Source organism: Delphinapterus leucas, chromosome 7 (assembly GCF_059928025.1).
Source record: "Delphinapterus leucas isolate spDelLeu-1000000601 "Yukka" chromosome 7, BTC_Dleu_Yukka2, whole genome shotgun sequence".
Lineage (NCBI taxonomy): Eukaryota > Metazoa > Chordata > Mammalia > Artiodactyla > Monodontidae > Delphinapterus > Delphinapterus leucas.
This window is the reverse complement of record NC_143135.1, coordinates 22,243,157-22,264,647: the sequence shown is the minus strand read 5'-3', so window position 1 is coordinate 22,264,647 and position 21,491 is coordinate 22,243,157. Positions and strand designations below refer to the sequence as shown.

The 21,491-nt window shown below is 39.4% G+C and overlaps 1 protein-coding gene across 7 annotated transcripts in view; it reads right to left on the bottom strand.

Annotated features, from left to right (window-relative positions):
- Window positions 1-16,098, bottom strand: part of TRAF6 (TNF receptor associated factor 6) — a 30,367-nt gene extending 14,269 nt beyond the window's left edge. The window contains exons 1-7 of one of the 7 annotated variants that reach the window (XM_022583605.3): window positions 15,888-16,098; window positions 14,141-14,197; window positions 11,764-11,970; window positions 10,002-10,322; window positions 6,116-6,266; window positions 5,029-5,187; window positions 3,632-3,703 (exon numbers count right to left, since the gene is read on the bottom strand). In XM_022583605.3, coding sequence (XP_022439313.1) covers window positions 3,632-3,703; window positions 5,029-5,187; window positions 6,116-6,266; window positions 10,002-10,322; window positions 11,764-11,798 — 738 coding nt within the window. In that variant the 5' untranslated portion in view covers window positions 11,799-11,970; window positions 14,141-14,197; window positions 15,888-16,098. Of the gene's footprint in view, window positions 1-3,631; window positions 3,704-5,028; window positions 5,188-6,115; window positions 6,267-10,001; window positions 10,323-10,578 lie in introns of all 7 variants that reach the window. The other 6 variants (XM_089914916.1, XM_089914915.1, XM_022583613.3 and 3 more) reach the window with 6 other exon arrangements.
- Window positions 16,099-21,491: the final 5,393 nt, after the last annotated feature.

Below are 21,491 nucleotides of genomic sequence, written 5' to 3'. Positions count from 1 at the left end.
AGCTAGTGGGAAGCAGCTGCATAGCACAGGGAGATGAGCTTGCTGCTTTGTGACCACCTAGAGGAGTGGGATAGGGAGGGTGGGAGGGAGACGCAAGAGGGAGGAGATATGGGGATATATGTGTATGTGTAGCTGATTCACTTTGTTACAAAGCAGAAACTAACACACCATTGTAAAGCAATTATACTCCAATAAAGATGTTAAAAAGAAAAAAAAAAAAAGAGCAGCTTCCAAGATCACTAGAGTCTGGTGGGTCTAGGAACATGAGCCCTGCTGGTTTTCAGAGTTAGGTATTTGGGGAGCTTATCTCTCCAGTGTATGTCTTAAAAGTTGAAATGCCTGAGGAGTGGGTTTGGACCCTTCAGTCCTCAGGGAGAAGCTCCAGGGTTTGAGTTCCCTCCTGCTTGTGGGTATATGGTGAGATTGTTTCCTAGCCTTTCCTACCCACCTTGATGTGATTTTCTTCTCATTTGCCTAATGTGTAGTCATTACTCAGCCAGCCTTTAGGTTTTTATAAGAGGAAGTTGTTCCATGTGTAGCTGTAGACTCTTGGGAGGAGGTGAATTCACAGGCATCATATTGAGTTGGCCAAAAAGTTCGTTCGGGTTTTTCCAACATTTTATGGAAAACCCGAACGAACTTTTTGGCCAATCCAATACATAGCTGTCTTGAACAGGAACTGCAATATGATGTTCTTAAGCAATTTTTTCTTCATTTTCAAATTAACTCCAGGTATCTAAGGGCCTCTTCAAAGCAATACCTGGCTGGATTTAGATTGGCTAATGCATATATATAAAAGTTGTTTTGCAGCTCTGTTAAGCTTATTTTATAATTGAGACTTAGCTGATTTAGACTGGCTTTGCATCAACATAAAATGTATTTTATCGACTTAAAAAAATGATATTTACTTCCAAAAGTCACAAAGGAAGGAAATATCAACGTCTCATACCATGCCCCCAAATCACTCAAAATTCATTTCAAGAAAATGAATTTATTCCTACTGCCAGGGAACTGGCACCCTCTAGCGGCATTATAAAGAAAAAGTACCTTCTGATGTCAACCATGACCCAACTAAGACTCTCACTGTGGTCCAGGCCACTGAATCCCTATTCAATAAACTATATACGTTAGAGCCACTGACTGCACCCTGTCTTTCCCTCATGACCACCTTTCATAAATCTTCTTACTTTTTGTTAACCTGCACATGCTTTGACTACAATGGGGAGACTCAGATGTTAGAAGATATTTTAAGCACTTTAATAAAAGTTTTAAAGAAAGTCTCAGGCTTTGATTTGGGGACTCTAAATTCTTTAAGGTAAGATCCATTATGTAGAATCATGTTCTTTGAAAGTGGTAGTAAATTTCCTTTAGAAATTTAGTTTAGCTGTAATCATAGATATTTCAAGCAGAAACAACATCAGAGACCATTTAATCCAGTCCTTCATTTCGCATAATCTAGAATAGTGGTCAATAAAATTTTTTGTGAAGGGTCATACAGTAAATATTTTCAGCCTTGTAAGCCCTATGGAGTCTGTCCCAAGTACTCAGCTCTACCATTGTGGCACAAAACCAGCCACATACAACACATGGGCATGGCTGTGTTCCAATAAAACTTATTTTAAAAAGCAGGCAGCAGCCAGATTTGGCTGGTGGGCTGGTTTGCTGATCCCTGATCTAGAATGTCCACTTTCTTGTCAGAGATCGGTGGGCAAGTAGTGGCACAGTCAGGGTTAAAATCTAGGTTTTTCTGACTCTAAACCTAGGGTTTTTTCCTACATTAAGTTTTACTTTTGCTGGATTTTAGATGTGCTGTGTGGTTTCCTTTAAGTATTAAAACAGAGCAAAAAGCAAAACCCGGGAGATGAGACTTCACAAGCAAAAAGTTACTTACACCTTCAAATTAAGGCCCTGTTGGAAAAAAACCTAAAGGACTCTTAACAAATGAATGGAAAAGTTTAGTTGAGGGACAGGTTTTGCTTGTTCCTACTTAGTAAGGTAATCAATTATGATCTCCGGGTTTGCAGATTTCATGAGTGTATAAATATTTAGTGACTAATATTCATATTTTGTGGGTAAACCCTCCAAATGTCAGAAGATAGCAATCAGATGGAATTTTCCTTTCTCTATTAATAAAAAAAATGAATAGTTTTCTAATATAACTACTACTTCTGATGATGCCCCATCAGTGGTCTACAGGCAACTGAACAGAGGGGCTACAGATCCTGGAAATCTCAAAATCTCCCAACATGCCTCGGGGACATGGCTACAAATAACATCCTGCTACTGAATAGACTTGTTTCCTTCTATTTCATTGTTCTTACTTTTTCAACTGGTTTCTGGATACCTAAGATCCTTATTTCACAGAGTCTAAAGATGTATTGATATTTCTTATAAAGTTTCTGGTGTTTAAATGAGCATTTTAAATTATTTTTATCTAAAAATTACTTGGCTTTGGAACTTCTATGAATATATATAAACACAGGTATTATGTTAATGACTTAGGAATTTTAAGTACTCAGGGCTGAGTATTTTGTTCTTTCTCAAATTATTCATTATATTATTTGAAAAAATTCAGTTTTCTTAAAATTGAAATACAGATTTACAATACTGTTAGTTTCAAGTATATAGCAAAGTGACTCAGCTATGTATATATTTATATTTTTCAGATTACTTTCCATTATAGGTTGTTACAAGGTATTGAATATAGTTCCCTACTGTGTTATGTATATCCTTGTTGCTTATCTATTTTATGTATAGTAGTTGGTATCTGTTAATCTATACTAATTTATCCCTCCCCACTTCCCTTTCCCCTTTGGTAACCCTAAGTTTGTTTTCTATGTCTGTGAGTCTATTTGTTTTGTATATAAGATTCATTTGTGTTTTTTAGATTCCATATATAAGTGGTAACATAAAGCAATTGTCTTTGACTTACTTCACTTAGTATAATATTCTCTAGGTCCATCCATGTTGCTGCAAATGGAAGTATTTCATTCTTTTTTATGGCTGAGTAATATTCTATTATCTATATATATCACATCTTCTTAAACTAATCGGTTGTTTCCAAGTCTTGGCTATTATAAATAATGCTGCTATAAACACTGGGGTGCATATACCTTTTCTTTTTTCTGGCCGTGCCGCGCAGCCTGCAGGATCTTAGTTCCCCGACCAGGAACTGAACCTGGGCCCTCGGCAGTGAAAGCGCAGAGTCCTAACCACCAGACCGCCAGGGAATTCCCCGTGTACCTTCTCAAATTAAGAGTTTTCATCTTTTGGGGATATATGCCCATGAGTGAGATTGCTGGATCGTATGGTAGTTCTACTTTTAGCTTTTTAAGGAAACTCCATACTGTTTTCCATAGCGGCTGCACCAATTTACATTCCCACCAACAGTGAAGGAGGGTTCTCTTTTCCCCACACCCTCTCCAGAATATTATTTGTAGACTTTTTGACGATAAGTGTGTGAGGTGATACCTCATTGTGATTCTGATTTGCATTTAAAATTCACATAGTTTTAATTCTTCTTCAACCTGTGTTCATTTTGCCTTACTGATTTAAATTTTCAGTTAAAAATCTAATTCACTTCTTTAACCTATTTATGGAAATACTGATTTATGAAAGGGAATCATTATACCTGTTCTCTGATGAGCATGGTGTTGCAGTATTCACAGATGACATTTGCCAAAGGACAGTTCTGGTCATGAATCTAAATTTTATTAAAGAAATATAAGAAAAAAAGTGAGAAAACCTGAAAAGGCAACACCAACCTATTTTTTTTTGATGTGTGTAAAACAAAAATGTGAGAATAATCTATAAAGGTTATTTTCTCTCCCTTTGCCAGTGTAGTAATGAGATTCATCTCACCCTCCAGCTCTTTAACAGAATACGATAGTATACAAAAGATGCATCTGTGACTGTTTGGGCATCATTTAACAACATTATAATTCTCCAAAGACACCTTTCCAAAAACTTCCAGCAGCAGCATGATTCAATTAAAACTCTTATCAGGAGGTTAAAGAACAGAAGCATGATTAGGGCAGGAGGCCCATGTTCTCAAAGGCCCCAGAAAGGTGAGCCTTGTTTTCTAGAATACAAAAAATTTAAGAAATAATTAACCCTTCTGGTTAGGTCCATTTAATTTACTGAAGTTTAAGAAGACACCAATTTGCTCTAATTATGCCTCAGACTTTTTAGCAAGTTAGCTGACATTTTTTTGAATAATTCATCAACTTAATGAGCATAATATGCTTGATCTCATAAGAAAGTAGGGAAAATTAACAAGATAAATTTGTAAGAAATACAGTTGAAGGAAGTATCTTAATAGTTACAAAAGAACATAAATTGTATGTACACTATTTTAGTAAAAGGGACATAGGATACGGATCCAGGATCTAGGATCTCAGTGCTAGCTTTGCCATTGATAATATTAATATAAAATTACTTAATCTCTCTACATCCCAGTTTATAAATGGGAAAAATATTCTATGATCACGACGCTGTCAAGTGCCATGAAGTTTCTTTTTAAAAATAAATGTTTTAATTGAAGTATAACATAAGTACAGATAAGTGAATTCATCATATGTGTTTGATGAATTATCACCAAAGGAACACACTTTGTAGGATTTAACTTAATCTCCTAGAAGTTTTAACCACTCATTCTCTTTTTTAAAGAGAAAAATATAAGTCTTATACAGTAATTATTTTATTTATTTGTCTCTAATCCAAGACTGGTCATTAAAATATCACATAGGGAAACAGATCAGCATATACCTTTCCTAAAAACTTGTTACTTGTAGATCTACTACTGTGGTAAGCAGTAGAAACAATGCTTCCTCAGAAAGAGATGAAAATATAAACTCTACACTCATTTACTAGAATGGTTTATTGAACTTACTTTCTTAAAAAATCAGTCTTCTCACAACTTATAATACAGACTCAGAACTGGATTAACATCTTCATCTACTGCTAACCCCCTCCACTGTACATTAAAAAAAATAGTAGTGGAATTAACAAATCCAAGTTAGTACATGCCTCTTTATCTTCAAATGCCATCGATACAGCACAGTTTACACAAGAAACCTGTCTCCTTGGACACTCCTTGACAATGTGAATATTAAGTTGGCATTTTTGGAAGGGACGTTGGCATTGGGGACAATTCATAAGAGCAAACTCACAATGTGCTCGGTGATCCTATGATGGAAAAAAATGATCAATTAGTATTTGCCAATCCTTAAGAAATCTAAATATAATCTCTTCAAAGAATATACTGTTCTCTTCTATAGAATTGTCCACTGAACCTACTTTGTTTAGTACACACCACAGAACCACAATATGAAGGCCTTAATGGGTTTTTTTCAAAGAATGGTTGTGAATTGAAAGTCTATACAAAGGATGTGACTTTTCAGGTTCATGTATCCAATTAGGGAAGAGAGTTGGAAAGAAGTCAGATTTTCTCATTATCAATTTAGTAGTGTCGAAAGGCCGCTCCTCCAAAAGGAGCTAAGTAAAGGGGGCAAGTTACAAATATATTTTAAATGCTTAATTTCAAATGGAACATAAGCAATATTTAACTTCTTGTAAAACCACCACACTAAGGATTGATTAATTTAAAAGCAAATTCTTTTATCTCGTGGCTTCAGTTAATCTCAAGCTATAGGAGAACTATATTATAGTTCATAATAAAATGAATAATTTAGAAAACCAGAGAAAAAAGTATGAGGGTGCTAAGACGATGGCGCTAAGAATGATGGCTACATGTGGCTTGCTGCTTATTTCAAAATGAGAGAAATGAAGCTATGGAATTAAAATGTGACACTTGTATTTAAAATGCTCTTCAGTTTTATTGCAGATAATGCTCACCCAAAACACTTACAGAATACTGATTTATTTTTTATCATCACTGGGGCAAAGCCAGAGTAGATGGAAAAAGAAATTTCTGGTTTCTACTTATACTTATACTCAATAATGAAAGGGAAAGGGTTGGTATTAATTCAGCAAGAATTTGCTAACCAATCACTATATGCTAGGCACTGGCAATATCCAGATGGACACAGTAAAGTTCCTATTCTCTAGGAACTTCCCTGCCTATATGCTAACAGCTAGAAAATAACTTTAATACCTCAAGATGCCTCAGTTCCATCTTGTGCAGACAACCTTCATTTGGACACTTCACCATCAGAGAAAGAATCTCTCGTTTTGCAAAATTGTCAGGAAAGAGTTGATTTTCCAGCAGTATTTCATTGTCAACTGGACATTTGTGACCTGCATCCCTAAAAGAAACAAATAAAATACATATTATTTGGTAGATTTTAAACAAACATTCACATTAGAAAATACACACAACTTTAATTCACCACATATAAATTCTCTACTTATTTCCTATAGAAAATAAATGAACACATTATATTGTATAATATCACTAAAATAAACTGTCCTTTTATAGACAGTTTATGAACCATTCTTTTATGAAATGGATACAACTAGCACCATATGGATTATCTATCAAAAACTAGTATGGGATTTTAGATTGTGGGATAGATTTCAACCAAAAAATGAGAAATTGAATAAAATCATATTTTGAACAACACAAATGAAGTGGAAGTTAAGGATGGGAATTTTGGCAGTCTAGCAGGCCTCTGTTCTATCAGCAGCTATTCAACATACTAGGGATATGTAACTAATTATATGCTGCTCAGAATATACCAATAACATGTCTATAGTTATTAGTCATAAGTAAAAATTAACCAATTAGCAGTAAGTAGCCCCACGAGGCCACATTTTAAGGTTTACCTTGAACAGTCATCAACACTGGCTCACGGGCAACAAAGGTTTCCTTTATTTTTATGTCTAGGGTACATACAATGCAATCAGGAGTTAAAGGACCTCTATGTCCTGCTTCCCAATGGTTTATTCTATCTTACGATGGGAACAACTACCCCAGGAAGCTTGGGTGTCTGTCATTCCCCTTTAACTTTTTGGGATGTTTCAATCTTCACTCACGAAATGTGGCAGGTCAGATAGGCTACAGAGCGTCAATCACGCAAACATTTGTTGCACACCTCCTACGTGTAAAGCAACAGTGGTGGTTCTTGTGCACGTAAAGGTGTTGAAAATGGGAGTCTGCTGTCAAATGCCTTAGAACTACAAAATGTGACCGACATAGTCAGTCTTTATAGGGCTTCTCTCACACTGCATGATATTATTCTACTGTCGAATATTTTTTGAGAACCAGGGACGTAAACAAGTTTATTGAAATATATTCCCCAAACGTAAGTGATGGATATCTAAGAGAAAATAAGAACCTTTCAAAGTAAACTGGAAACCATTATCCACCGCATTAGCAATCACTCCAAAGGAAAATGGAATTGGATTGAGATGCTGCCTTTTGATTCTCCGAATGACTATAACCGATGGGAAATTTCCGAGCCATTCTTTTAAGAACATTAAAGTTGAAGTAAGCGGTCATTTCTAGCTTAGAGGGAGATAGAAAAAAAAAAAAGCCTCACACTTCCTTTTGTAGGTTTTACTTCCTTTTCAGACCACTGTTCCACTATTTTCATGAATATCTTGCTACCTTGCTACTGCTAAAGATTAGCTACCTTCCTGGGCATGGGTGACACTTGGGTTTTTCTGTACATCTTCACCTACAGGAAAATCAACGATCCATAATATGGTCCTATTTCTACCTAAATACAATATAAATTGAAAATCATTATAGACAGAAAAAAAAGGTGAGCCTTTAACACTGCTCTCATGTATACCCTAAACCAGTAGTCTCAACTAGGGCCATTTTGACCACAGGGGACATCTGGGTCTCACAACTGGGGAAGTGGGGCTATTTCACCATCCAGGGAGCAGAGGCCAGGAATGCTGTTAAGCATCCTACAGCACCAGGACTCCTTCCACGACAAAGAAGGATCTGGCTCAAAATGCCAACAGTGTGGAGGGTGAGAACACCACCTCTAGAGAGGTGTTGCCCAGTCACCATTGGGTGACATATTTTTCCCCCAAATTGAAACAAGACACGTGCTCCCTTGTAACTTAAGTTAAGCCAATTCCCAAGTATGGATGTAGTTACCACAAATTCAAATTTTATAGAAAAGTTTAGCTAGACTAACAAGAAAAAAAAAAGAGAGGACTCAAATCAAATCAGAAATGAAAGAGGAGACATCACAACTGATACCACAGATACAAAGGATCAAAAGAGACTACTATGAACAATTATATGGCAACAGATTTGACAACCTAAAAGAAATGGATAAATTCCCAGAAACATGCAACCTACCAAGACTGAACCATAAAGAAACAGAAAATCTGAACAGACTACATTACTAGTAAGGAGAGTGAATCAGTAATCAAAAACCTCCCAACAGGGCTCCCCTGGTGGCGCAGTGGTTGAGAGTCCGTCTGCCGATGCAGGGGACACGGGTTCGTGCCCCGGTCCGGGAAGATCCCACGTGCCGCGGAGCGGCTGGGCCCGTGAGCCATGGCCGCTGAGCCTGCGCGTCCGGAGCCTGTGCTCCGCAACGGGAGAGACCACAGCAGTGAGAGGCCCGCGTACCACAAAAAAAAAAAGTCGAAAGAAAAAAACTTACAAGATGAGTGAACAGCCAGCTAACCTACTTAAAAATGATTTCACCAATATGACTAGATGCTTATTAGTTGAAGAACCTAAAATTCCCCCACTTCTTCCATTTTTTTGTCCTATATAGAACTCCTTAGTCACCTAAAAATATTCCCATCTAACTTCTGAATTATAGTAAAATGTATCTATTTCTTAGGAGATGAATTTTAATCATTTGTGGAAACCCCATATACTTTTGTTCAGTTGATGCAATCATGATTTACTGAGCACCTACTATGTATCAGGTGCTATTCCCGGCACTTAGGAAATATCAAGAACTAAAATAGATCTCAACCCCTGCTCTCAAGGAGCTTATACTCCAGGTGAGCAAGCAGACAATAAACACACAAATTATCTGTATTTTTAAATATGAAAAGTGTTAGAGAAAAAAAGAAAGGTAGGTAAGGGAGATAGAGAGTGTGGGAAGAGGTGGGGAAAGGCATGCTGCGGTATAAACAGGGTAGCCAAGGTACCTACGAGAAGGTGAGATCTGAGCCACACTGGAGGGAGTAAAGGGCACTGACTAAGCAGTTAACTGAAGTAAGATGCAGAGAGAACAGCTGAAGCCAACTCCCCAAGAGCATGCTTGACAAGTTCAAGGAACAGCAAAGAGTGAATTGGTAGAGGGGAGGGGAGCCTAATAGAGAGATGATCAGAAAATTTATGGACCTATCATATAAGGCCTTATAAGGGCTTTCTTTGGCTTTTACTCCCAGATGACCTGCTGCAATGCTCTGAGCAGAGATGACATCATCTTACTTATTTTACCAGGTTCATTCTGGCTGCTATATTGAGAACAGCCTAGAAGAAGGCAAGGGTGGAAGTAGGGAGGCCTGTGAGAGAGTTGATGGTGATTCAGAACAGGGTGAGGCAGGGATTGAATTCTGGATATATTATGAAGGCAGAGCCATCAATCAAAACTTTCTTTAAAAATACTCGTTATTTTACAGTTGTCCATAGGCAGCAGGTAGCAGACAAAATTTAATGTGGCTAAAATGAGAATAATGATTACTCATAAAGTCAGCATTATTTGTATGGTTGAAATTATCGTATTCTAGTAGGATCATCATTTAAGGTACATTATTTTAAATTATTTTCTTAAAGCTTAGAGACACACCCTAGTCTACAATACAACTGCTTTAATAAGTAGAAGTAGCTACTTATTGTTTATTTATCTGAGGGTCAAAGGAGAGGAGGACATAGTAATTACCTTTCATACTACAGTAGGAACTGGAATAAGAATGTAAATTTCTCAGTTTTCTGTTCAGTGTTCTTCTTCCTGAAGTAGCTTTTTATGTATAAGACTATTCTTGGGATGCCCTGTGTTCTATGTAATAATGTTCTATTTGGCCGTTATAGATTCATTCTTATGCTCACGTACCTTATTGATTTGATGATGCAGGCTTTGCAGAACCTGTGGCCGCACGGTGTTTGCACTGCTTCCCGTAATGCCATCAAGCAGATGGGGCATTCATACTTGCTTTCCAGGGGTGGGTCAAATTCCACGTCATATCCCTGGATCTCTTCCATAAAAGAGCTGGAAAGATTCACTGTGCTGGCAGTTCCACTCACACTCTCATCTTTGGCTGCAGCACCACAGGAGCTGGCGGCCATGGCAGCACAGCAGTCGCTCTCGGACTGGCTGGATCCACAGCTGTTTTCCCAGTGTAGCAGACTCATAGTAAGGTGATTATCGACTGCTCTGAAGAAATAGCAAGACAAAAAATGCCTTCACATACACACACACACACACACACACACACACACACACACACACACACGTATCATAGCTATCTATGCAAGCCACCTTTTAGTTGATAAACATTAGCTCTGTTAATATTATTTACAGAAAACTTTCCAAGTTTTTTCAGCTTTGCTTCATGACTACTATTTTACAAGTTAAGGAGTTCATGATCTAGTAGGATGGATGGAATATAAGGTTAAAAGAAGAAACATACCTCAGCTGTAATAATTAGCATAATTATCTGTTGAAATGTCTGTTTTCTATGACTGCAGTTTCAAGGATGTTCACTTCCTCAGCACTCGGCACGAGCGTTCACCTAACAGGTGTTCATCAGGCAGCTGCTGAAGAACTTAATTACGCTGCTGAGCTCCCTTCAAGTATCCAGAGCTGAAGAGAACAGCTCGACCAGCAGGCAGCGTGCGGACGAACAATGAACGAAGGATCAGATGATCATGAGAAACTATCAGTTATGTGATTTTGGGCAACTAACCATTTGGATCTCAGTTTCTTCTTCTAGATCTAAAACTCTACTGACTACAGTTGAGCCCTGAACAAGGCAGGTGTTAGGGAGGCTGACACCCACGCAGTAGAAAATCCGAGTTGGCCCTCTGTTCCCAAAGTTCCACATCCTTGGAGTCAATAACCACAGATCCTTTACTGAAAAAAAATTTGCATTTAAGTGGACCTGTGTAGTTCAAACCTGTGTTGTTCAAGGGGTCAACTGTACCTCCAAATGTTCAGTGTGGCAATTTCTATTACACAGAAAGAACTGAATTGAAAAAGTATATCTGTATGTCCTCGTGCCTTCAGTCACGTCAAGTGACTATGTTTCATTACTAATGACTGGAAAAACAAGTGAGGTTTTGTTTGCCTATGGAAAACTATTGCTTTATGGTAGGTGGGATGCTTTCAAATTCTAAACCATTACCAGAACTTACAAGTGAGAAGCTAAGGTCTAAAAGCAGTTCACAGCCTAATTAACCAGGTCTCTCTTATAGGTAATTACACGTATAGAAAATTCCCACTATGTACCAGATATACAGTTGACCCTTGAACACAGGGGTTGGGGTGCCGACACCCACACAGTCAAAAATCCACATATAACGTTACAGTTTGCCCTCTGTGTCTGTGGTTCTATATCCACTGATTCAACCAACCTCTGATAATGTAGTGCTGTAGTATTTATTGGAAAAAATCCATGTATAAGTTGACTCATGCAGTTCAAACCTATGTTGTTCAAGCGTCAACCAGAGTTCTAGAAAACAGAATGTAAGCCTCCAGCCAATATGGTAGACAATGTATCCCCCGCCTGTCTCATTTTTATATAAAAATCCTGGCTGCCACCATGTCTAATAGTGGGTTAAGACAGTAATCCTCTATTTTTTACCACTATAGATACCTTTTTCTTCTTCTCAAAAAGATTTTGAGTAGCATTTGATGACCACCTACAAAGGATGAAGCACTGTTCTGGCTGGAGAGGCAATATCATGAAGTGGTGAAGAGCTTAGATGCTGGAATCGGATGATCTGGGTTTAACTCTTGTCTCCATCATTTGGTGTATGACCTGGGCAAACTATATAGCCTTTCTGTGCTTCAGTTTCCTCATCTGTAAATGGGGGTAACAAAAGAATCCACCTCAGAATTACCGAGAGGATTAAATGTGTTAATATGTGCAAAGCACTTAGAACTGTGCCTGGAAGTAAAAATGAGTTGTTATTATGTGTACCTCTATAGAGTTATTTTATTTAACAATTTTATTGCCCCCCCCCCCGTTATCAAAGTGGAAACTCTGAAGCTTTAAAAGGCTAAGTAACTTGCCAAGGATTACCCAACTAATAAGAAACAGAGTTAGAATCAGAACCCAAGACTACTTCACCCAGAGCCTGTGCAATTTGTACTATCCTATGTTTGTCTATGTTTTGATAACTTTGTCTATAAAGCTGAATTTAAAATTTCTTTCCATTTATTTTTATTACACTAGACTAAGATGCTGACCACAGCTTCTGCTAAACATGAGCTGTCCAGTGTTATCAGGTTGGGTTGACAGAATTCCAAAAAATCAGTAAAGAAAAACTCGCGTTTTGTTCTACTTTTTTAGTTTCGATAATATTTTTGAAAAGTTAAAAACAGTTTGCAAAGCCTTGTTATAACTAATGCAGAATCCCGTGGAAGACTCAGTACAAGTTGATAAGGAGGAAGGGATGGCAAGATAATGGCAAAGAGCAGAACTAGTTATTACGCCTGTGCTCCAGGATGGGGTTATAAGGCCCCTGTTATACCCTCCGAATCTGTTGATAGATAACACTGTAATGCTATACTAGGGTTTATATCCTTTGTTATTTTCCTTCCCATATACATTTTTGTGTTCAATTACTACCTTAGTTAAATTTCTTAGAAGTAGAATTATTAGGTCAAAAAGTATATAACTTTTTATAGTTTCTGATAGATGCTGGTTATCCAATATGATATGTTTTGATATCCAATATCAAAGGCTTTATAATTCCCACTCCCAAAAGCAGAGTAAGTATGAGAACACATTTTATATACCTTTGATAATTCCAGGTATAGTTACCTTTTGAAACTTTAACCATTTTATTTTTTTAAAGTAAAATCACTTTTGAGAAATTAATATTCGTTTGGTTGTACAGCATATATCAAAATGCTAGCCAGGAGACAAAAGCAAAAGTCCCTGAGCTAGGTCTACCTTTTCTGCCCAAATGTCCAGTTAAAATTCAGTTTATTGGATAGTCGATAAACTGCCCTCTTGCTATCCAGTCCAAAAGACTTGAAGGTCTTTAGATTTAGAGACCTTTTATAGCAAATGTGTTACTAAGAAAATCTGTCCAATCAGTCACAATTCCTTAAAAGGAATTCCACTGCAGGAATGCAGTGTCAAGACATGAAAGTGAGCACTCTTAAAAATATAGATGCCATTATTTTTCATGCTTTAAGTAATACAGAAGCTTTTCATCTTTCAAATAAACTTTTTTAGGTAGTCACTCTGTCTACAGCATGTAGTCCCATGTAACTATACTACAAAGGGAAAATTAAGCTAAAGCAGTATTCTGAGTGCCATTCAGTATTTTTAGGTTTACTCTTTCTTTTTGGCAAGTTAAAACGTTTTTTCCTTTTACTTTTAGGGACTGTGATGACTTAATTGAAAATCACTTTCTTAACTACAGTGAGTAACTATTTTAATTAACACCAAGAAAAAAAACCCAAAAAGTGCTTAGAGTCAGCTATAGAAGATGATCTGGGGGGGTTCCCTGGTGGCACAGTGGCTGAGAATCCACCTGCCAATGCAGGGGACACAGGTTCGAGTGCTGGTCGGGGAAGATCCCACATGCTGCGGTGCAACTAAGCCCATGGGCCACAACTACTGAGCCTGCGCTCTGGAGCCCACAAGCCACAACTATTTAGCCCGCGAGCCACAATTACTGAAGCCTGCGCACCTAGAGCCTGTGCTCAGCAACAAGAGAAGCCACCGCAATGAGAAGCCCGTTTACTGCAATGAAGAGTAGCCCCCACTGGCTGCAACTAGAGAAAGTCCACGTGCAGCAACGAAAGACCCAACGCAGCCAAAAATAAATAAATAAATAATTGGGAAAAAAAAGAAGATGATGATGATCTGGCAACCGTGTAGAAAATACTATGCTTTATTAGTATTTTTTTTTTAACCTCATATGGTGCCTTAGGTATCCACTTCATGAGACGCTACAGAGGTACGCTTGGCTTTACATAAGCTAAAATAAATAAGAGTAAACAGATATTCTTACCTTCAAAGATTTCTTTGGCCTCTTTTCTATTCTAACATTCAGAATTCATGTGGCTTTCTATATGAATTAATGGAAGAGACAGCACAAAGGTTAAATGGTTCCTTAGTATGTTAAGAGCTTCATGACTGTAATTCCCTCTTTGTAATTGTGAATCTAGTACAGTAAGCACTGAGTTAATTAAATATTGTGGGATGTAACCACTGCCAACTTATTTTGACTGCAAAATGAATATCAAAAATAGCCTTATAAGAAATCATGGCTTAAATTCACCTATTAGTATGGGGTTATATATTATGCTCCAAAGAGTATACTGTTAAATATCTTGTGGGAGGGGGAATAGAGCGATACACAAAACTTTGTTCCTTTAAGATCAACAGATGCTAATGAGAGAAACGTACCAAGCTAAAAAATCAGTAAGTTATGTCTTGAACTGGTCAATTTTAAGTTTTAAAGTAAAACCACATAATACAAAACACTGAGAAATTACCTTTAATTTGCTACTAGCTTTAGAAACAAGAACTATTTACCAAATCCTTAAGATCTATTCTTAAAATTGCAAAGACCTGCAAAAGGGCTGCAATGACGAAGGTGCTGCAAAAGAGTCAACTGCTATATGCCTTATTTTTGAACACAAATTTGAGGGGACATTCCCTTTCCTAGGCATGATTTGTTCTCCTCCAGGAGGCAAAGATTTGAACTTCTTTCAAAATCTAAGTGGCCAAAAATTTATCAGCATCACGTATCCAAATTTGTCACAGAAAAGACTTCAAGTTACAATTCTTAAATACTGTGATGTATATAGTGGGTGCAGGTTGAAACTCTGATCATCACATGGGCAACAAGGGCCTGAGACACATTCCTTCCTTGAGTCACAAAAAAAGCCACAGCGTCCTCACCCCACTCCCATATCAACATCAGAAAAGCCCCTTCTCCCTTCCCGAGTAATCACAAGGGAATGGATAAAATACCAGTGGCCAGGTTCACAAGGCCAACACTCAGAATTTCAAGTTTTTCTTGTTTCTATGTCTGTGTAGCAAGACATTTAGTGATTTACACTCCCGAGAAACCAGAGAAAACACGCAAATACTATACGTTGTATGAAGCTCCTAAAATTTGTAGGTGCTTTCTGTTCACATTCAAGACAGTCCTAACTCAGCTGGAGTTCCCCTGAAGCCAAATACTAGGAACAGCTTTATCAACCCAGCGTCTGGAACAATCGCTAGAACTGCCGCGTGCAAGGGCGGGGGAGGAAACATTCGTGTCAGCTGAACCTTTTCTTTAAAAAAAAAAAAAAACTTGCTGCCTGGGACATCTACCGAGTTCAACAGGGAACCCAAAAATAGCTCTCCCATGACAGTGACAGAGGGAGTCGCTGAGAACCTAAAAGGGATTTTTTTAAGCCGGTACCATCCGAGCAATGGGAAAATACAGGAGGCGATTTCCTTTTCTGAGAAGGGGAATGCGCGGGGTGGGGGAAGTCGGGCCAAGAAAGTGGGCGCGAGATTCCAGCTGGGGGATGGAGTGAGCCGGGGAGGTGGTCCCCACCGGCCGGCGGAGCAGAGGTGAGGGGACAGGGATCGGCGTCTCCAACCTGTGGGAACCCAGGGGAGAGGAGGCGGCGTCCCCAACCCGTGGGAAGCTAGGGGCCAGGGGCGGCGTCCCCAAGTGAGAAACAGGAGAGGAGGAGGCATCCCAGCCCGTGGGGAGAGAGGCCGCCACCGCCGGGAGCCGTCAGAAGGAGACTCACCACTCCGGTCCGCTGGGCCGCCGACTACGCCCGGCCGCAGGACTCCACTCAGCCAAGGTGCCAGGAGAGAAAGGCACCGCACTCCAAGCCGAGGGTGCCAGGACGCCAGTCTCTTGACCCGAAGGCCGCCGTTACTGAATCCCCCGGAAGCCCGAGCCCCATCCGCGGATGCCCCTACTTCCGCCTTCTCCGCTCGCCCGGGCGAGCGAGGGGCGGGGAGCGGGCAGGGGAGGAGACAGAGCGGCCCAGCCGGGCGTGGGCGCCCCCTGGCGGCGGTCCTCCACAGGCGCGCGCTGCGGCGCCGGCGCGGGCAGGTCCAGCCGTCAATCTAGAGCTCTCCCGCTGCGCTTCCGCCTCGCTTGGGTGCGAATCCCACCTGGGAATTCCTTACCCTACAATCCTGAAGTGAGATCTGTCTCGGAGTAACTGTGATCTAGTGAGCAGCAGCAACAGCAGTAATCCCAAACTGTGTTTTTATAGTTTCCCAATCCAAGCAGGAGAAAAACCCCAACTCGGCGAGATTACTTGACCTTCGAAAAGCCTTCACTCCTTCCCTAACTCCACCCTCCTTGCCAAGGAAGTTTACAGGATATGTAGAGCCCTCTGTTATCACCTGGTCCTTCCCCTTCAACCAGTCCAAGGGAGTCAAACCCATATATTTAAATATTTCTTTGAAACTGCTGCCAAACACATCATCTCTTTTTCGGTCAACGTCACAAGAAAGCTATTTTTAATTCCCTGTTTAACTGCATGCAAACCTCTAAGGAATGTAACAAGAAGATGCGTGAAAGATTTTGGCTCACCTCTGCAAATCTGACTCATCCTTCACCTCTTGGGGGAGGTATTACAGGGTGTTGGGTTTCATATGTACATGTCCTGAAACCAGAGTGCTTCATTCCAATCTAGTTTTTCCCCTTTATAAATTATTTGACTTTAAATAATTTACTTAATCTGACTTCAATTTTTTCATCTCATTAAAATAAGGATAATGATAGTACCTACCTCATTGGTAGCATTGTTGGAAGGGAAACATAAGTTAGTACATGTTAATAAATTATTTAAAACTAGGACATAGTATGTGCTCAATAAATGTTAACAATACTGTATTTCCTGCTTTCTGGCTGCTGATATTCATAAAAAGTACTTATGTTTTTAAGATAAGAAACTGTCACAAGTTTTCAAACTCACTCTGCCACCCCTCTTTTTAAAAAGTATTTTGAAATAGTTAAGACATAAAAAGAATTATACACACATCTGTGTGCTCACCACCCAGCTCAATAAATAAAACATTGCCAGTAGAATTGCCAGCTCTTGTGCATCCCTCCCCACTGATTCCCAGGGCCCTGTAAAAATAAATCCCCTATGTGATGGTGAAGAGATCATGATATAAAACTGAGAGATGGAGAAAAAGAAGAACAAGGGAGGTAGACTTTCCTCCACGTATTAATATGTGCTCTGGGGCAAGTTTTGTAACTTCTACGAACTTCAGTTTCCTAAACCATAAACTAGGGGATAATATTTACCTTCCAGGCTGTTGTCAGCATCAACTAATAAAAATGTACGTGAGAGAACCCAGCACTGGGCTTTCAGAAAGATTAGGTGTTGTGCGTGTATTTCACGATTTTCACACGTGTCCTTGAGGGGCTTCCTCCTACTTCTACAGATCCTGTTTATTCTTCCCTGTTTATACTGGTAGAGAGTGTTGGCGCTCACCCATGCCCTGGGCACACAGGAGACTTACACTGTCCCCTTGCAGTCAGACAGTGCCATATGACTAGTTCTGACCCACAGGCTGTTCAGGGCAAGGGAGGTGTGTCATTTTAAGACCAAAGCATTTGATTTTCATTGAAAGACCCACTTCCCCACGTGACAACCACGGGGCAGCTGTAAGAGGCTGGATCGCTAAATTGCTGTATGGAGGGCAGTTGCCTTGGAAAGTCAATCCACCTTAATTGGACTTATATGAGCAGGAAACAGATCTCTGTTGTTTCGAGCCATTGAGATGTTAGGGCTGTCTTTTCTGCCACACAACCCAGCCTATCCTATGCAAATTCCTCCTTAAAGTCTCCTCTGATCGTTCACACCCCTACTGGACTAGGAATCAGAAAACAAAATTTTCCTCTTGGCTCTGCCTCTTATTAAAATTGGACCTGGTCAAGTATCCTCATCTGTAAAGTTGGAATAAAATCCATCCTGTCTCCTTCTCAGAGACTTTATTAGTTCAAATGAGATACATGTGAAAACTCTTTGTAAACTAGGAAGCTCTATGCAGGTGGCAGGAACTGAGTATTCTGATCAGTAGGGTTATCTGATATGTACAGCAACCACAGTACCTAGGTTTCCTGAAATGTCACTAATTTAAAATATTTTCCAGTGTCCTATATAAGTATTCAAAGTGGGCAAAAATATCATCATGGTATCATTTCTGGGTTGCTGTTTTTCACTCTCTATTTGAAAACTGAAACAAGATTCACCTTGTAGGCTGTCCCAGGTAGGAGTGGGAGGGTGAGAGATTTTCCCCCATTTAGAAAAAGGATGGCTCTCTAAGTTTTAAATGATAAAAGTAGAACACAGTTCTTTAATTCAAACCATATTTATTGAACAACCATCATGTATGTGTGGCAGTCAGCCTTGAAGATGCTATTTATGCCCATATGTGATCCCCTTGCACAATGAATAGGGTACAACCAATAGGATGCTGTGAAAATGACAGAATGTGACTTCCTAGGCTAGGTTGTCTCCAGCGTTCCAAAGGAACCAAATAAAGAATTCATAGCTGGCAAGGGAGAATTTCTTCGTGAACAAGGACAGATTCAGTAAGAAATATTCTAAGTGATTCCATCTTATTTTATTTAGGTAACAAACTCAAAACAAGTCTCAGTGCTCTATCATTTCTCTCTCTCCTTTCCTTCCTTCCTTCCTTTCTTTCTTTCACATCCATCCATTTGTCTATCTACCCATCTATGTGGATATCTGATATGTCTATTTTAGAGTTAAAATTCATAAATGAGATGGTTTTCATGATGCATATTATTAGATTTATTTTGATTGAAAACTGATGGAGAGTGAATCTGATTGGTTGAAATGGTTTGTCAATAAGGACTGGCTTTATTAATTAGGTTGTGTAGTAGATTCCCTCCATAAATGGAATGAGACTTGAGTGAGCTAAATGTGCAGAGTTTTGTCAAAAAATATGTACAGACTTGTAAAATATACAGTATGGTAGAATTACATCTTTCGCAATTATTTAAACTTAACATAAAAAAATTTACACATGCCAACCTAAGAGTATGCAATGGAATATATCATCTTACAAAAGCACTTTAGAGTCAGAAACTTTCTCACACCAGAAGCAGGAAGAGCAAGAAAGTAAATATGTTATAACCTTGGATAAAATTACAGACCAAGGAAGACTGAGTCAGTCAGAGGAGGCATTAGATATGATGGAACCTAGAAAAGGTCAAAGAGATCCAGTCGGGCATCTCCCATGTACATTCAGTTTGGGGGAGGAAGTGTCCTGGATCAAAATCTCCCTTTAGCTATCCATGTTCAAAGGCAGGCGTTTTGGAGATGTCCTGATGCCATTAATCGTTGAGCTGCAAAAGCAATTCACCTATTGAATGATTTCATAGTCACTAACAGTAGCTAAGTGAAGCCAGAGGAGCACAGGAAGGAAGGTTACCCAACAGAGGGTTCCGGTCTTGGAATATACTCCGAGTACAATAAGTTTCAGGGTAGCCTCCTTCACCGTTTCTGCCTCTCTCCTCCCATCCCACTCCACCAAAATAAGGGAAAGTTCTCAGAGCAGAGAAGGGCATGGGTGATGAGAAATGAAGGAGATGGGCAATAAAGGAAGATGAGTGAGGTGTGTGGACATGTGGGTGTGTATGGGGAGCCTCCTAGGGAGACTGCAGACACTAATAACAGGATTTGGGACTATGCCCTTGGCTCATTTCACTGTCCAGGTTGAGAGCAGACTCTGAGCCACTAGGGGCAGAAGCTTAGTTTTGGAAACTACCTTGGAATCTATGGAATTTCCCAATATTGTCCATAGCAGAGCTTTCTTTCGTAAAGCCTACCCACTGGCAAGGAGTGAAAGTACTCACCATTCCTCTCCACCCTCTTCCCAAATCCCAAGCAAGAACCTAGACTTTTTGTGGCCATACTCATTTTTCCTGCTCCTGGAGAAAGGAGATCTTTTTCCGCCCTTCATTTGGGTAAATGAGGAGGGTGGGGACATTTCCACGGCATTGCAGCTAGATTTTCCTAGCTAGTTTCACTAGAGATCATCAAGCAACATTGAGATGGTAAGTGGACCCAATTTACTGCTTTCCTTGGGGGAAAGAATGTACCAGCCATAGAATATAAGAATCTGATCTATTCATATATTTTTAATGAAAACAAATTGCTTTTGTCTGATTTGTAGATTTGTTTCCTGCGAGCTGAGTTAGTGTATAGGCACACTAGGTGGAAAAAAAAATCAGCTTTTGAACTTACAGAGCTAAGGGTCAGAATATTTCACCAAGGTAAACAATACCTTATGATTTCTCTTGGTACAGTCTCTTCTAAACACTTTAAAAAGCATTACTATGGGGCTTCCCTGGTGGCGCAGTGGTTGAGAGTCCGCCTGCCGATGCAGGGGACACGGGTTCGTGCCCCGGTCTGGGAAGATTTCACGTGCCGCGGAGCGGCTAGGCCCGTGAGCCATGGCCGCTGAGCCTGCGCGTCCGGAGCCTGTGCTCCGCAACGGGAGAGACCACAACAGTGAGAGGCCCGTGTACTGAAAAAAAAAAAGCATTACTATGAAGAAAAATCATCCAAAACCTGAAATAAAGTAAGACGAAGGCAACAGTGACATTGTTTAACATGTTTGCCTAATAATTAATTATCTATGTCTGAGAATTCTCCTGTTTGACTTTGCTATTTTACTATTTGATTAGAGACCAGACACTGAGGTTATACATTAACTCATAGATTTCCTTCCAGTAAAAAAACACACCCCCTGAGGTTAATGCACTATGGGATATTAACTAATTTGTATCAGCTGGTAAATTTCAGCATTCCTTTGACTGACTTTAATATCTCTGTTTCTCCAAACTTCCTTTGGACCAGCTTTATCATCTTACTAATTCTCTCATTAATTAATGGGCTGAATAAAATCTTAGAATGTGTTCATTCTCAATTTCTGTGGCAGTCTTGTGTTGAAGTTTTTGAAAATTGTACTTTAACATTACAACATTCCTGCTTAACTCTGCTTCTATACAACATCTGCATATTGAATGAATTTCTCAGTCAGATTTTTGCATGGTTGATGTTTGAATGGAAGAATGTTAAACCTTTCAGGACATTAGGATCCTTAAAAAACAAAACAAAACAAAAACCGTAATCATGGCACTGGAACACAAAATCAAAAATGTATAGTTAAGCGTTTGGCTTATTTATATTTTGCAACAAATAGAGGATTACCATTCAGGAAGGCTCTTGAGTTCAAAAGTCTCTTGTGTGTGAGTTCCTGCTCGTTGCCAGGTGTAGAAACTCTCGCAGAGGCAGCGGAAAGCAGAGAAAATCTGAAGCACTAAAGAGGAAGTGTTCAGAACTGTGGTG